The sequence below is a fragment of the Sceloporus occidentalis genome, unplaced genomic scaffold (assembly GCF_023333645.1).
Source record: "Sceloporus occidentalis isolate IW3139 unplaced genomic scaffold, rSceOcc1.0.p SCAF_8, whole genome shotgun sequence".
Classification (NCBI taxonomy): domain Eukaryota; kingdom Metazoa; phylum Chordata; class Lepidosauria; order Squamata; family Phrynosomatidae; genus Sceloporus; species Sceloporus occidentalis.
This window is the reverse complement of record NW_028316988.1, coordinates 48,263,048-48,280,523: the sequence shown is the minus strand read 5'-3', so window position 1 is coordinate 48,280,523 and position 17,476 is coordinate 48,263,048. Positions and strand designations below refer to the sequence as shown.

Below are 17,476 nucleotides of genomic sequence, written 5' to 3'. Positions count from 1 at the left end.
CTACCAGGAGGGGAACCAGAAATGGGCTGGGGATCTTGCAAAGTTGCCTGACAGTTTTATGCCTTGGCTGTGTAACAGGATGGGCTAAGAAGAAAATGTTATAACAGTAAGATATACCTCTGAAATGTACCACAGTGGCCCTTGTCACAATTCAGGAAATTAGTTTCTGGGCACTTCTGAGCTGTATGCCCTTGATCTTAAAGTTTTACAAAACCATTTTAACAACAAGAATCCATTGGTGGGAAAGACTGCCAAGGCATTTCTTGCCCTCCAAATGCTTCCTATAGTGATTTTGGTGAAGGAAATTCAATCTTTGTGCTCAGGCACTGAGAATAAAATGCTAGCATCTGCCCAGAGTTCAAATTAAGCTCCAGCTTTGTTAGGTCTGGTGTTGCTAGATCTGTGCTGCGAGGCTCCCTGAATCACTTTTCTAGGGCCCAAGATGTATTCCTGTGTGGATAATATATATTAGAGGTGGGAAACACATGTAACCTCCACCACAATCCTTGAATGCACAGCATAGGTGCTGAATTTTGGCAGTGCTAGGAGCACAGCATGCCAAAAAGTTCTTTTTTTGTATTAAAACAAGGAATTCCAGGAGTGAGTGTCTTGTTTCAGAAAATAATCTTACTATCTTGATAAAACCCGGGAAATGGTATTGTCTTGTCAGACAGGGCCCCCACTCCCACAGTGTCTAGTTTTAGTGTAAAAATCAGGTTTGGGCAACCAGAAGTTGGTTGGTTTGCCAGTGTTCCTTTGGTTGTTGGCAGTACTCAGTGGAAACATGGGGTACAACTGTGTTGGGATCTGGTGTTTGTTGTCACTGCTCTTGCATTGATCTCGACTCATGACAAACTTGTGGATTAGACATCTCCAAGACACCTGTCCTCCACTGCTCTGCTAGGCTCCTGCAAATTCATTCCCATGACCTCTCTGATTGAATACAGATGTGGCCTTCCTCTCTTCCTTTTGCCCTCTTTCTTTCCTATCATCATTGTCTTTTCTAATGATTCATGCCTTCTTGTGATGTAGCCAAAGTACAACAGTCTCAGTTTGATCATCTTGGCTTCCAGGGATTGTTCAAGCTTGATCTGTTCAAGGACCCAGTTGTTCATCTTTTTGCCCATCCATGGTATCCTTCACACTCTTTTCCAGCCCATCTGAAATGAGTTGATTTTCTTCTTGTCTGCTTTCTTCACTGTCCATCTCTCGCACCTGTACATAGTGATGGGGACTACTATGGCTTGGGCGATTCTGATTTTAGCATTTAGTTGTATATCTTTACTTTTTAGGATCTTGTCTAGTTCTTTCATAGCTGTCTGATCTAGGAGGCATGAAATTCATCCCCATGCATGTTAATATTGCCAGCCACGAATGTAGATGTAGACTGGCATCCTGCTAGTGACTTCCAGGTGTCCACGTTGCCCTACATTTTTGTCTGATGTGGCCATTCATATTCTGTTGAAGGTCACAGAAGCACCTGTAGTGCCCTTGTAAGTGCTCATGCAGATGCACATTGTGTATTTTACATTTCACATTGCTGTTGTGCAGTTCACATTTGTTTGCGCATTCAGTTACACAGTGATGCAGTTCACTAATGTACAATTGCCACATGACTCTGTGGCTGCATCTAGATTGCCAAATTGATGCAATTTGACATTGCTTTAACTGCCATGGTACAATGGTATTGGTAGTTCTGTGAGTTATTTAGCTTTCTCTGTCAGAGAGCTCTGGTGCCACAACAAACCACAATCCAAGGATTCCATAGGATGGAGCCATGGCAGTTAAAGCTGTGTCAAACTGCCTTGATTCTGCAGAATGCCATTAGGCATAGTGCAGGATCTCAGCCATACTTTGGCAGATGCAAACATTATACAAAATATGTCTTATGGACCTGGGCTCCTAAACCATTCAAGTGCCTAACAACATCCCTGTCTCCTTTCTTTCTTATTCTCATCCTAGCCTGAAGGCTTAAGACCCTTTCAAGGAATCTGGGCTGGCTGCTTTTTCTTTGAGGGGAGAAGCACCAAATTTAGCCCTAGCTTTTAGCTATCAAGGGTACATAGTTCTTGATCTCGGTGCTTCTTCAAGGTCAAACTAGCTAACAGAAATCAATCGTCCTACTGCCTCCTTTCTCCCTCCCCTTCTATTGCTCAGACAGCTTTTGTTACCAGCTGCATCTTGGCTTCATTGACTTGAGCCTCACTTTCCTATGTAGGCATTAGTTGGCTGACCTTAAAAGGGTGGCGGGGAAAAGCACCCGAGCTGGAGAGAAGTTGCATCTTTTTAGCTATATTGGACTTGGTTTTAAATTGTAAGCTGCCTTGAGTCCCTATTTTGGGGGAAAGGGCTGAGATATAAATAAAGTGAAAGATAATGCTGATAGCAGCCAATATGCAGCGAGAGGATTTCACCTCACCAGCCAATCTGCCTGCCCATTACTATATTTTACCTGCTCCCTGGTAGCCTGGCCTTTGGGACTCTGCACTGATGCTACTGTCCCAGTGCTCCTGTGCTGTACTTGTGCACATCAATGTGCATGTGGGCATGCAGCCAGTATGGCAGCGCCTGAATATCTGGGTCTCAAAGAGGGAAGACCATGATCTGACCATGGGTTGTGCATGTGAGAGAGGGAGGAAGAAGGTGGGTGCAGGGAGAGACAGTGTGTGAGAGTGGTAGGGGCAGCACTGGTGAATGTATAGAAGAGCCACCTATGCATTGACAAGAAAGAAAGGCGTCACCAGCCAAATAAGGGTGCCAAAGGACAAGATAGCATTTTCTATCTGGTCGGATATAATCTAGACTGGCAATCAGTATGTAGAGAGATCTTGTAGCACCTTTGAGACTAACTGAAAGAAAGAAGTTGGCAGCATGAGCTTTTGTATGAAAGCTCATGCTGCCAACTTTTTTCTTTCAGTTAGTCTCAAAGGTGCAACAAGATCTCTCTACATACCGATTCCACAGACTAACACAGCTATATCTTTGAATCCTAGACTGGCAATGAACGTTACTTTAGTCCTGGTGATGTGATTGCATTCTGCATTGTATTTCAGGGCAACGGGTCAGTTTTTGTGGTGCAGGACAGTTTGTGTAGCACATACAGCTTTGTCTTCATGCTGAAAGGGGTTGCTGGAGGTAGGTTTCAGGAGGAATGACTGTGAGGTTGCTGCTGGTCCTCAGCATCTCCTGTCAGAGGTGGTTACCTCTCTGGGGATACAGGGCAGGCCTTGCCTGGGAAGCAAAAGGTTCATCAGTTGTGTCTCACTGGCTAGTCAAGTGGAGGGCTGTTTCCCATGCTCAAAGGAGTGAGTGAAACCAGCAAATTGCAGTGTGTGTCCAGCTCACCTGTGCACCAGTAGAAGGGGGAAGGACAGGGATTGTGTGGGATCCATAGTGAGTCTTGTAGTGAACTGCATTCATTTCCATGATTTAGTACTACCTGAAGCAAGGCTATCGTATCAGTATGTCTAACACCTTAATTACAAATCTCTGGCAATCTAGAGTTTCTCAGGATTCTGGGCTTAGATATGCTGCAATGGATATCAATAAAAATAATTGATTTGGCTGCTGCCACTAACTGTTTTTCAAGGTCATCAGCCCAAAGTTACTGTTACTGTTCAATGGAGATTTAAGCCACCATGTGATGACATGGATATGTTTTCCATCTCTCCTTCCTAACTTTCCTGATTTGAGGCTACACGTCCAAGCGTAGAGTTCTTTTCAGAGCTCTTGCTCAGACTTCTGCAACCTGGTGCTTACTAGTTGTGCTGGACTACAGTTCCCAGAATCCCACAGCTATCATATTCTGGAGGATGTAGTCCAACACATATGGAGGGCACTAGCTTTGGAAAAGCTGTTCTTTAGTCTCTCTTTCTTTCCTGCCCCATCAGTGACTGAGTTGATTATATCACTATTGAGATTAACAGCAAAGGTTTTTTGGCTTCTCCTTTTTTTCTCCTGTAGGCTCTTCTGATGCTCCTTGTTGACCTGAGACTTTCTCCTTCCCCAGAATGCCCCTTGCATCTAGCATCACTGAGCGCAGCCCTGAAGAGACCATGGACTCTGTCCCGGAGGAGTTCCAACAAGTCCTCTCCATTGACCAAATCCACGCCATCCGTGCCAGTAATGACTATGTGGAGAGACCTGTTTGCTTCAAACAAGCACCCTCTAGCCTTTCTTTATCCCAGCCACAGGCTATCCATAAACAGGAGGTGACTCAGGATCGCCTGATGACCTCTGTCATCCAGGACCTTGCCCCTGATCAACCCCACCAGATGCTGCCTCTACAGCAGCCCCTGAGCCATTCCAGCACCGCCAGTTCCATCTCCCACAGCACCACTGCCTCAGAGCAGCGGCTGCTCAGTGGCATCACGCCGTCGCACTCTGGGCATTCGCTTATCCGGACACAGCCCCGTGCAGACGACCTGAAGCCTGAGGAGCTGCTGAAGGGAACATCCAGGAAACCTCCTGCCTTCCACTCGGGCCACCTCTTCATCTGTGAGGAATGTGGCCACTGCAAGTGTGCCCACTGTGCAGCTGCCCGGAGCTTGCCCTCTTGCTGGATTTGCAACCAGCGCTGCCTCTGCTCCCCAGAGAATCTCATTGACTATGGCACTTGCCTCTGCTGTGTTAAGGGTATCTTCTACCATTGCTCCTCGGATGACGAGGACACCTGTGCTGATGACCCCTGCTCCTGCGGCCCAGGATCCTGCTGTGTTCGCTGGGTTGCCATGAGCTTCCTCTCTGTGCTCATGCCTTGCCTATGCTGCTACTTTCCTACCTTGGGGTGCCTCAAACTTTGCCAGCGGGGCTACGATGCTGTGAAACGACCTGGTTGTCGCTGCCGGAATCACACCAACACTGTGTGTAGGAAGATCTCCTCATCAAGTGGAGCCACTTTACCCAAGACTTTGGACAAACCAGTATGACTTTCTCAGGAACGGGGGAGATGAAAATGGCTGTCCCTTGTCCCCATCTTCATCATCTTCACCATGTTCTTCTTTCCACTTCCCCAGCCAAAAGCCTCCAACTGAGGAGGAAGCAAAGACAGCATGGCCAAAGCTGGCCAGACCCTGAAGCTCACTTGGGTGGTTGATGCTTCTTCTGTAGTGGAGGAAACTGCTTATCCCCTGTGTCAAGATGGGCTTCGAAAGCTTTGCACATTTCAACAATGGTTTAAGGATGGGTGGAAATAGGAAGCAGGCATGTGTTATTTGCAAGGGGAAAGGTGCAGTTTGATATGGGATGGCTCAGGATTCTGACCTCCAGAATGCCTTATTTGTCTGTGGTGGGTTAAAAAAAAAGTATTGCACTCAAGCACTATAGTATCTTGGAGATCAGGCCATTATATAATTGGGAGTTGATTTAACTTAAAATAAGATGAGTTTGGTTTAGTGAAGTAGTTGAGGGTGTTGGGCTGTCAGTGGAATAACCCAGGTTCAAATCATTTGTGAAACTCGCTGTGTTACATTAGAACAGTCACTGCCCTCAGCCTTACTAACCTCGTAGGCTGCTGTGGGGACAAAATGGGGGTCAGGGAGACATATATACTTTGAGCTACCTTGAGTCAAGCCTGCTTTGGAGAAAAGGCAGAATCAGAGTGAGCTCTATCATATTAGAGGGAGGCAATCAATTGGCAAATGCTGGTGTGGAGCAATGATGGCTTCCCAGTCACTTTTCTTGGCTTTCTTGTCTTTCTGTGGGCAGATAGAGTTGAGAATGCCACACAACCTGTCCATTCCCCCTAAACCGGTATTGTATGCTGTTCCCTCGCCAGTCTTGAATTGCTCATTCTATCACATATAGAAGGGATGCTACCTTGCCCTCTGCCTCAGTCAGCTAAATGTGCTGGGCTGGCCCTGAGCAGAATATATGTTTAGGTCTCAGGTCTCATAGTCTCCTAAACTGATGGGATAGCAGATAGCACAAACTGTCAGTCTGAATCTGAGATTACTCCTTTTGATGGATTGAATAGCAAGCTCATTTGGTGATTTACTGACAGAAGTAACTTCTCCTCCTGCCTTCAGTCCTAGGCAGGAAGGCTTCCTTGTTACACCTTCTTGCAAAGATTGCAAAGTTAGTTTTTTTTAGAATACAGCTTCTGGAATTCCCCTAGTTAGCTTAACTGGATGACATACTGGCTGGAATGGGGGATCCTAGAATACTGGGGGATTTGGGGAGTTTAAGCCTAAAAAAGAAACTTTTGTACGTTCTGCTTGGTGCATCATGTGGAGTCATGCCCTGTTCTACAAATAAGCAGTGCCCAGGGCAACAGTTTTAAAGCTAGCACTCCTGACACCTGTTCTCTTCATGGGAATATGGCAGTGGAGATACTCAAAGGAAAGAACAAAAATACTAAACCCTGGGCCTGAATATTTCACTTTCACTCCTGGCATAGCTTCCAATTTGCGGATTCTGGGGTGAAGGGGACATATTCTGTGCAATGGATAGTACATGTACTGTCAGTTCCTCCCTGCTTAAATAAAGCACCTTGGATATATCTGATTATGACTACGGGGGGAAGTGTTGGCACAACTTTTCCTATAAATCAGTTATAGCACACATTTTGCAAGGAGAGCTGGGAAAGATCCTTGTTTGATGTCCTGCAGATTTGCTTTCAGCCAGTGTAGACCTTACTAGATGGATCAGTAATATAGGACAGGTTCGTTTATGGGCATTTCCTTCAAATGAAGAGTAGGATAACATAGCTCTGAATATGATCTGTAGCCCCACAGGTGGGTGGGCAAATCTGTATCATTATTGGGGAATTTGCTTTTTAGACTATAATTTTCAGAATCCTTTAGCCAGGATGGTGACATGATTCTCAGAGTTGTAGTCCAAAACCTCTTTTCTGAGTTCTCCTTCTCTGTATTAAATAAGATCATGCCCCCTAATTGAGCAATTCGTGGTCCTCCATCTTCCACCACCCTTCTTAACAACAATGGTTAGGACTGATGGGAGTTGCAGTCCCGGTACCATCTGAAGGGCCATAAGAAGCTACCCATTCTAGTAGTTGGGAGTTGGAAAAGCAGATGAAGGTGACAAAATATATGGATCAGATCCTTATTCCTGTAACTCATGTTGACCAAACTCATTGGTTCTTGGTATATTAGCCTAGGGTGTGAATGAAAACTACACAGGGATTACTACCCCAGTTCTTGAATTTTACAGGTAGATGGCATAAAACAAATGTACATTTTTGATCTGCTCTCGCTCTCCATGTTCTGCAGTCTCAGGGGTAGAGCAGATCTGGTTTTGGGGTCATCAGTAGGTACAAGTATGTTCAAGACCAGCTGTTCTTAAACTGCATTGGACTACAATCCAGTCATCCTCCAGTCAGAATAGCAATTTGGTATGCTTGCCTGGGGTCGTGAGGTTTATATTCTGATGTATTTGGAGGAGACTAGTACTGGATGGAGGAGATTTCCTTGGATCCAATGGAGGAAACATTTGTAAAGGGAATATGTTGCTGCTTCCTCCTCCTGAGACCCTTGCAAATGCTGGGAGAATGGCATAGATTGTAAAACTGAGAAACTCTTTTTACAAGTTCTTCCAGTTGCTTGGATTTATCCCTGTGTTCTCTCTCCCACACCATATGATAGCTTAGAAATACTGCAAATCATTTCTGTGACAACCTGCTATAAATTGGTGCCATATACAAAATCTGGCAAAATGATTTTCTTCAGCTCTGTGCATTATGCCAATTCAAGACTATTGAAGTTTATTGGAGTTATTTTGGAGGGTTTTTACATGAGGTTCCTTGCACAATACCAGTATGGAGGTGGCTGTTCCAAATTTGGATGGCTCCTTCTGCTTAAGGTTTGGTGGTATTTCAGAAGTGATCTCCTTCTTGTAGATTGGGAAGCAGTAGTTTCATCCTCTTATTCCTCTCCCTCCTTTTATTGTCTTCCAACTTCAATACACCATTTCTTCTTCTTCTTTTTTGGTGGGAATAGGCCATGGTTTCCTTAAAGGCCAATGCAATGGAATCTGATGCATTTGAGTTGAAGCAAGTGTGGAAAACCATGTGGTCCTCCTAAAGCTGTTGGACTGAAACTCCCATTACGTGATGATGGGAGTTACAGTCCAACATGATCTGTGGGGCCACAGGTTGCTCACCCCTGAGCTAGAAGGTGCATTCATACTTAATGCTGGATTCCTGTACAGGCCTCTAGCTTCATTGGTACATTTAGAACTGGGAGTTGTGTAGCTGAGCAGAAAGACATTGTAATGTCAAATCTCATGCACACTTAGCATCAGCAGTGTTTCTGAGTATCTGATCACATGCAACTCTCTGCAATGGTGTTGCCTATCTTTCTGTTGCCTCCATTCTTCTTCTGTTACATTCACCTTGTCTCTGAAGGCCCCCTTCTGTCTCTGGGTGGCTTGTGCTCTGAGCACATTATTTCCTCTCCACAAAGACCCTGTCCATTGAAGTAGCATGTAGAACCCAGGTAACATAGGACAAAGCATTCTCAGACACAAAAGGAGTATGGCGTGTCCTCTAAGATTGAGTTTCCCCTCTAATTTCATATAAGGCATCATATCTGCTCGTAATATATCTTCTTTGTTGTATATATTTTTTCACCACACTACCATTTAAAAAAGCAAAATATTTATTTAAGAAGTTTATTTGAAAAGTTTTTAAAAGAATGCATCATAACCTATTTATTATAACATTAGTTGTGCATCTGGTTCCCCCCCCCCCCCCGTCTCTTACAAATCTAATTAAACTGTTACTAAACCACTGCTGAAATGAAAGAAATAATTCTATGGGTGGTGTCCTGAACCACCTCAAAGCAACTATTCAATAAAATATATATATATATATATAAGTTTTGAATTTTTCTCTCCTGTTCTGTTCAGTCTGTGTGTAGGGACGTAGCAAGCATCATGGCCTACTGATTCTTTTCCCGGTCTAGTCCCCAAGTGTTACACTACAGTTCCCTCCTTCTCCTGGACAGTGTTTGGGAATGATGGGAGTTGTAGCCCAGCAACACTGCCAGCAGAAGAAGCCTGGTTGGGAAAAGTTGTACAGGTGAAAGGGTCCTATTGTGGATTGTCATCGATCACACCTCAAATGTTGATGTAGAAAGAGGCAGAACCAAAAGCAATGCAGTGAAGCAAGAACCTCTTGAAGGCTGATACAGGAGAGACTGGAGAGACCTTGCCTCACAACAAGTCAACAACTGCAGCAGAGGAGCATACTGCTGAGCAGGGGTGCAGCAAGGAGGATAGATTGCAAAATGAGGGCATTGCCTCCCTGCAATGAAATTTTCTTCCAATTCCCAGATTTCTAGCATTACAGCAATGTTAAACTTCATTCCAGCATTTAGAAATATAACTCAAACAGCCAAAGAAAAGGAACGAGCAAAGTGGTCAAGGGAATGTGAACACAGCAGATAGAAGAGCACTAGCTGTGTATTCCCTCTCCACAATGTTAGATATCTAAGAAATGAAGAATAATTTCACTTGCAGGGGTAAAATTCTCACTTTGAGAGGGGCAAAGCCCCCAGTTTCCCACCATCACCCCATAACAATACCTTTACTGTTCAGATGAAACCTAGACAGTGTTATCCTAGCCTTATGTACCTATTCCAAGGAAGAGAAGCTGTGTCCCACTGGCTGTTTTGGGCCCAAACAATCAGGCCAAAATAAAGCTGATTTGGATCACTTTGGAGGTATGCTGTTTAAATGCTGCATGCTTTCTAAGAGGCCTGAAGCTGCGCCACAGCCATGCTGCAGTCCTAAGGACTGGAGCGCAGCTTTGGCACAACTTCTGGCCTCTTAAGATGCGTGTGTCATTTAAACAGCATACTTCCAAAGTGACCTGAAGCAGCTTTATGTTGGCCTGTCTGTTTGGGCCCCTTGGCTTACAGCTCTCATCAGCTCTAGCCAGTAGCTCAAGGTTTATGGGTCCTGTGGTCCACAATTATTCCAACCTGGGCTGTAGATTATATAAGAAGTTACTGATATTGGAGGACTAGGCTTTGTTTTGATTGCCAACACACGCAGAGACACACTCTGGAAGGGTAGCAAACCCTTCTTCTCCCCATATTCATTTGGAAAGGGTATTGAAATCAGAATTCTAGCCGTGGATGTGGGTCAGATGTCCTTATTGCCAGTTAAGACCGTTTTTCATCCAGCACACAAATGCAAGTCTATGTGTGTCTACTCAGGGATAAGACCCAGTAGAATAGCTTCCTGCATGGCAAAGCTGAACTCAGTTCCATGCAACCATTTCCTGGACTTTAATCTGTCTTGAAATTATATCTGAACAGTTAATGAATGGCAGTCCTCCTCCGCATAGCCCAGTGGGTCAGAGATTACCATGTTCGCTTTGTCAAGCTCTGGATGCCTGAGAACAGTAGGTTGCGGACATTTGGGTGAGAGAATGGGCAACGCTTCAACCAGAGTTTGGGGAAGTTACTTGCCTGGATTACAACTGACAGCAGGCCTGCCAGAAGAGATCCATCTTGATGGCCTTTTAAAACATGTGGAAATATAACGGATCTCCTCCGGCAGGTCATTCCACAGTTTCAGAATGAAAAGGTCCTCTGGGAAACCGCAGCCAACCCGGTCTTCTTTGGCTGGAGTAAATTCTTCCCAGAGGACCTGAGCAATGCACAACACACAATGAGATACAATGGTATGACATGTATAACAACACTTTCATAACCTTCCTAGGGATACTGACATTTTGCTTCAGCCCAAAAGGTTCACCTGCTTATATAAGGGAACTTATACCTACTTAAGGCACCAACAGGATGCCAGCTAAGCAAAATGTGTCAGTTGTGGGGACAAATCACACAACAAAAATCAGCCAAGCCTGTATACCTCTTTCTGGGTTCTATGGGGCCAATTATAATGGAATATTGCAAATAAGGTACTAATTTAAGTCTCAATATATTTTTAGTAACAGTACAACAAATTAGATACTAAATTTAACACATATACAGTACATGGTCCCCAAAGTTCCCTGCTTCCACTGAAACTGCTGCCACACTCCAGAATTAATGCAGTTTGACGCTGTTTTAATAGTCATGAAACCTAGGATTTGTAGTTTGTTGTGGCATAAGAGCTCCCTAACAAGGCTAAATATCTCCCAGAACTACAAATCCCAGGATCCCATAGCATTGAACCATGGCAATTAAAGCAATGCCAAATTGCATTAATTCTGCAGTGTAGCTGCAACCACGAGTGTCAGTGCAGGATTTGCCTGCAGGTCTCTTTTGGCTGTTTTGCTTAGTTGTATTGTAAGCATTGGATGTAATCTTAAAGCTTCAAACAAGAATACAAAATAGATGCCACAAATGAAGAATTTACTCTTTTGTTCACTCCTAAATACACAAATGAAAATCCCACTGCCTTTTTCAAGGTGAAAGGGACCTACTCCTTAGCTCTGGTAATGGCAACTCCTCTACTTTCCATCTCTCCCTCTTTTTCTGAACTAAACAAGTCTGAATTGCCCCTACTTTAAGGTTTCACCATCCTTTGGTCCAAACCAATAATTTATAGAAGTTACATATAGAAGTCTAACCTGCTGCCTCATTGTGGCATAGAGTCAACCCTGGGATCTTGAGATTGTAGTATTTGAGTGGACCACAATCTAATCCAACCTCCCACCATGCAAGAATGCACAATTCCAACACTGTTGAAAGTTGCCCATCCAACCCGTTTTAAACACCTGCAAACAAGTAGAGTCGGCTGAACAGCTATTACCACCCATAAGTTCTTCCTAATCTTGAAGACTACAACAGAGTGAAGGGTCTGATAGGTTGAACAAAGCCGGTAAGGCTTCAGGTATGGGCCATGGGTCCATCACTACAATCAAATTGGGCTGTTATGTTTCTGCCATCAGAGGACCAGTGTAGCTACATTTGAAGAGACTTCTTTCCAGATGGATGGCTGCCAAGTGATGACTTGTGCACAACTATGAAAACAATAATGTGCTGGATTAGTTACAATCTGTCTCAGTAGTGGGAGTACCCACACTGACAAAAAAAGGTCACAAGCCATGAAGTTATTCAAGGTAAGAGATGTTCTGGAGTATTGCTGGAAGACAGGTGGAATTCCACTTATTGAACTCGTGTTCCCACCAGCTTTTGCTAGTTTAGTCAACAGAGAACCAGAGCTCTCAACTATTGCCCTCCAATGTTTCACCAATGAAAACGGGATCACATGAGGCCAACCAATATCAGGATGGGGCCAAGATGGCAAAAGCTGTTAATGAGGAAGAAAAGACAAGCTAAAAGTGGCTGCATCACTTTGCTTTTGCCTGAGTCTACAGGGAAGGGAAGGATTCTGCCCCCTTCTGTCCTCTCCCTCCTGCTGAGTACAGACTACTTTGGGGCTTTGAACACAGTTTGCAGCAACTGAAGTGAGAATGGCCTAGGGCAGAGAAAGAAACACATTTGAAAAGCATCCAAATAAAAGTGGGATGAGAGAGGATTAAATGGGACTGTTTGACAAACCAGGATGTAACATCTGGAGGGTGGAGTGTTCCCCACCTCTCTGCTGAGCATAGAATGAGCAGTAGCCTTGCTGAAGCAAAGCATCAATACCTGGGAGGGGAAAATGCAAACCATGTGCCTCATGCAGCTCTAAGGACCCCAAAGTGTTGCCTCGGAACCCTACCTCCCAAAACATATTTTAATTGTGCCAATTTTGGGGAGATTTTACACCTAGAAACTGGTCAAATTAACGAAAAACTCAGCTATAAATACAGTAGGCTCCTTCCTTCTATCTTCCAGAGCTCCCTAGCCCACCAAGAAAAGCAGAAAAATCTGCCAAATCTGCCCAAATTGTAGTTGGAAATCATATTATGGTGCATCCTTTCTGCAGTTGCTCACCCCAGTCTAGTGGCTGGTTCATGCTTGATGGCAGAATAGACTGTAGAGGAAATGGCCATCAAAATATTGATAGGATAGAATTCCCACTATCCCTTCATATTGGCTTGGTAGTGGTATTGGCTTCCTATCTCTAATGGGAAGACAGAAGCCATCTCTCTCAACTTTGGGGAGTTATGAAGTTTTACTTCTTCTATTTGGTATAAGGTAGACTCATATATCATCTAATAATTTAAACCTTTGAGACTAGGGAGATGGAGAGAAAGCAACTCTGTTTGGAGAGGGCATAGCAGTGGAGAACCTTCCTCGCATGTAGAAGGTTTTAGGCCTGACCCCTGGCTTCTTGTTAAAAGGACTATGCAGTGGGTGCTTAGAAGACCTGGTCTTGGACGACATACCCTCCAGCATCTCACAGTTAGAAACTGAGATAAGTATGTCTGAGCTATATCAGTATGTGATCAAAATGGTGTAGCCCAGCAACAAAAAGGCAAATATTGGACCTGTACAGACAGGCCAAAATAAAGTTGCTTTGAATCACTTTGGAAGTATGTTCTTTAAATGACACACGCATCTTAAGAGGCCAGAAGCTGCGCCAAAGCTGTGCTCAAGTACTTTTATAACTACCCTAGCTGGGGAACTGACCACATTTTTGCTCTCCATGAAGTGCTGCCCTGAGCTTCAATCTCAAGATGGTGTGTGTGTGTGTGTGTGTGTGTGTGTGAGAGAGAGAGAGAGAGAGAGAGAGAGAGATGCAATTCTGACTAAAGGATCTCACAATAAGGAACTAATTCACCATCTAATTGAAAGAAAATGACACCTTGCTTGCAGTTCAGTTATCTATAGCATACCTTGCTTGAAATAGCTGCCTTCCACACCTCATATTCCAAGGTGATAGTACGGATTCATAAGACAAAGTAAAACAAAATAGGCCACTTCAACAGGGAACTGAAAACCCCTTTATTTTTAAATAGGGGTTTCAGAAGGGTTAATTAGCAAGAGGTCCCGTTAGTTTCAAGATCAGCCCTGGCTGTCTTAATTTGGCACTATGACACGGTTCGTTCATCCTATGTTATCAGTGTCTTTCTGTCCTCAGATGTATTGCCGCTGCCTCTTGCTCCACTTCAAGGCAAGATCCAATCACTCCTCCTTCAAGGAAGGTCAAGGAGCTGCCATGTGTTCAGAGGAAAGTGGTGTTTCTTGTTTCTCAGGACACCCAAGTGTGGCTTTTAACTCAACCATCCCTCTAAGCCCGAAATCCTTCTAATCACTTTTGTACGGTTGGCCGGACTGTCACTTCTGAACTAAGTTCTTAACATCTCAGTTAAAGACCTTACAGGGAAGGTGCCAGGGCCAGCCCCTCCACATAACCTCCAACATTTCACAGATCAAAACCTAACTATGGTCAAGCAACATCAGAGCATGTTAAAGATGGCAACATGAAGAAGAACACAGAGACTAGGGAGTTTATCACACTAGGGAGATCCCGAAGCAAAACGGGATTTAAAAGAGATTTAAAGCAAACCCCCCCCCCCAAAAAAAAAAAAAAAACCCTGCAAATGCAGGAGGTTTATCAGATGAGGCTGCAGTTAAAGTGAAATAACCCAAAGTTAAACTGGAGGTAAACCAGAGAAAAACAACAGCTTTTTACTTTTGGAACTTTTATTATTATATTACCCTGACTAGTGGCCATTTTTGTAGGGGCTGGTGGGAATTGTAACATCTAAAGAACACCTGGTTGCATACTTCTATCTTACACAGTAGGCTTACACCTCAAAGTATCCCAATATTTACACTTTATAGAATTGTCTCAGATCAAGCATTCTCAGATTCATATCCTGTTTCTCCCATTCAATTTTTTAAAGATGAATTTGCAGGTGTGTTGGGAGAAGAGGCCCCAAGAAGCAGCCCAAAAGAACCCAAGTGATAAAGACTGGAAGAGAGAAATGCACATTTTAAACAGGAGCAATGAAAAATGTGAGTTAAACATTTAGTTTTGCCTTCTGACCTTCCAGAGAGAGGCTGCACAGTCCTAAGGCTTAGTTGTGCTGTATTCATTGGGACTCTTTTTTGCCTGGTATATGGTGTTGAGGGCTGAAAGAAGAAGAAAAGGAAGAAAGAATTAAGAGGTGGAGAAAAAGTGGAACGTATCAGTTGATCTCTTGGCCTCTGGAGGGTCAAAGGCCAGAGGGCATCAACCTGGGTAAGCAATCGCCTGTGCTATGTCTCAAAATAAATAAATCAATACATTTCCCCTGAGTTGGAGGTGGAGGGGAGAAACCCAGTTGCTGTTCCTGGGGAGTATAAGGCTCTAACAAGTCCATTTTGGCTGGAATCAGGAAATTATGTAAGTTTGAGGTCACACTAGCACAGCAGCATCTTCAGGGACAACACAGAACATGACCTTTACAATTGGGATTCCTTTCGGAGACACAAAAAGATATCAAGGCTTTCCTTACAGCCAGGAATGCCATGTGGGAGTCACATAATCTGCCCAGACAAATGCCGAGGAGTAGACATTGCATGCCTACTACAATAGTTTGCCCTCCGTATCTACAGATTCTTTATCCATGGATTCAGCCACCCACGGCTTGAAATATTCCACCCTAAAATATGGATTGCTATAAGCAAATCTTGATTTTGCCATTTTGTATAAGGGACACTATTCTGTTATGCCATTGTATGCAGTGTGAGCTGAGCATCCACAGATTTGGGTATCCATGGGGGTCCTTGAACCAAAACCCAGCAGATACCCACTATATTTGAAACAGATTGTGAAGTCTGGTTAAGTTATTGTCACTGGCAGTGATTGGATCGCTCCTGTTGAGACGTCACTTCATCTAGTCTCATAAAAGCTCTGGTCTTTATTGCACAACCCTGTTCTTGCAGCAATTGCGTCTGGAAAGAAAAATGGAAACATGCCTACATTCAGAGCCCCAATATTGCTCACCTTCAGAATTGCATGACAGGGGCTGCTGCCGCCATTGCATTTTCTTCCTGAGTCCCTTTTAACCCTGCTTCCCTGCCTTATTCCCTATCATGGGATTTGTGTGGCAAGATTCATTCAAAAGGGTTGCCTATGCCTTCCTCTGAGGCTGAGAGAGTGTGACTTACCCAAGGTCATGCAGTGGTTTACCGTAGCTGAGTAGGGATTTGAATCCTGGTCTCCAGAGTGCTAACCCAGCCCTTGAACTACTGCACCATGCTCGGTTAAAGAAATATTATCTAAATATGCCATCTTTTGGCCTCTTCCTCCCCCACCTCCCTGAGATGCTCAACTAGCCAACGAGTCTCATACTCGCAAGCCAATGCTTATTCACCCACAATATTCTATATGGCAAGCTGATCACAATCAAATCAGAGGCTGCCTGGAAAGTCTCCCGTTGCGCATTTTACCAGCATCAAGTTACATCATCCATCTTCTCCCAGTTTGCTTTGACAAGCTATTGCCAGCAGAGGAGTAGTACAAAGAGGTAAAATGATACTGGAGTTGGCGCAATAAGAAGTATCGCATTTTCTCATTTGTTTCATGTTTTCTGCAATCAACATGAGCAGAGAGATATTCTAGGAAAGGATGGGAAAGATATTGATATTATATAAAAGAATATAAAAGGCTAATACTCCCCCCCCACAGGTTTTATACCCTAGAGCCCTTATCACCCAGATTTCCCATTGACCAGTAATTAGATCTTTTCACACTACATAGTTATAGCACTATGATTCCACTAACTGACATAGGCCCTGTTCAGATCGGCCATTAAGACTGGCCTGGGGCAGAGTTGGGGTGTCATGTCCACATGATACACGCCCTAACTCTGCCCCCAGGGCGCCATGCGCCACTCCACACAGTGTGCAATATCATGGCACTCCTTCGGCGCTGCATCCATATAACACAGTGCTGAAGGAGCACTGCCAAGCTGCGGCAATGTGGCGATGGCACCCTTTCCTAGTTTTCCTCTGATTTCCTGACTACAGTCTTCATTCTGATCAGTGTTTGATCCAAGGTATGGGAAATCTTTGACTATTTTGATTCCCTTATTATCTATAGGTTGAATTTATGCAAATCTTCTGTGGTCATTATTATTGTTCAGCAGTAAGCCTGCCTTTGCACTTTCTTTAACTTTCCTTAGTAATTGTTCCATTTCTATGATGTTTCCTGCTAGTATTAGATGTCATCCACGTATCTTAGATAATGTACCTTCCTCCTTTCTTCACTCCTTCTTCTGAGTCTAAACCTATTTTTCTTATGATATTTTGTACACATAAGTTGAACAAGTAGTGTGATAGAATGCAGCCTTGCCTGACCCCTTTGCCAAGTGGGAACCATTCTGTTTCTCCATATTCTGTTCTAACAGTACCCTCTTGTCCTAAGTATGGTTTTCTCATCAGGACTAACAGATGTGGTGCCACTCCCATGTCTTTAAGAGCTTTTTGTGATGTATGCAGTCAAATGCTTTGCTCTAATCTGTAAACGCATGCCGATCTTCTTCTGGAATTCCTTTGTGTGCTTCATTCTCCATTGCATGTTTGCTATATGGTCCCTAGTGCTTCTGCCTTTTCTGAATCCTGCTTTCACTTTTGACATTTCTCTCTCCATATATAATTGGAGTCTATGCTGCACAATTTTGAGC

The 17,476-nt window shown here is 43.9% G+C and overlaps 1 protein-coding gene across 3 annotated transcripts in view; it reads left to right on the top strand.

Annotated features, from left to right (window-relative positions):
- LOC149308854 (protein sprouty homolog 3-like) overlaps positions 1-5,021 on the top strand; it is a 40,139-nt gene extending 35,118 nt beyond the window's left edge. For all 3 annotated transcript variants that reach the window (XM_089536577.1, XM_089536578.1, XM_089536579.1), the window contains exon 2: positions 3,964-5,021. In XM_089536577.1, coding sequence (XP_089392703.1) covers positions 4,011-4,928 — 918 coding nt within the window. In that variant the 5' untranslated portion in view covers positions 3,964-4,010 and the 3' untranslated portion in view covers positions 4,929-5,021. The remainder of the gene's footprint in view (positions 1-3,963) is intronic.
- The last annotated feature ends 12,455 nt before the right edge of the window (positions 5,022-17,476 follow it).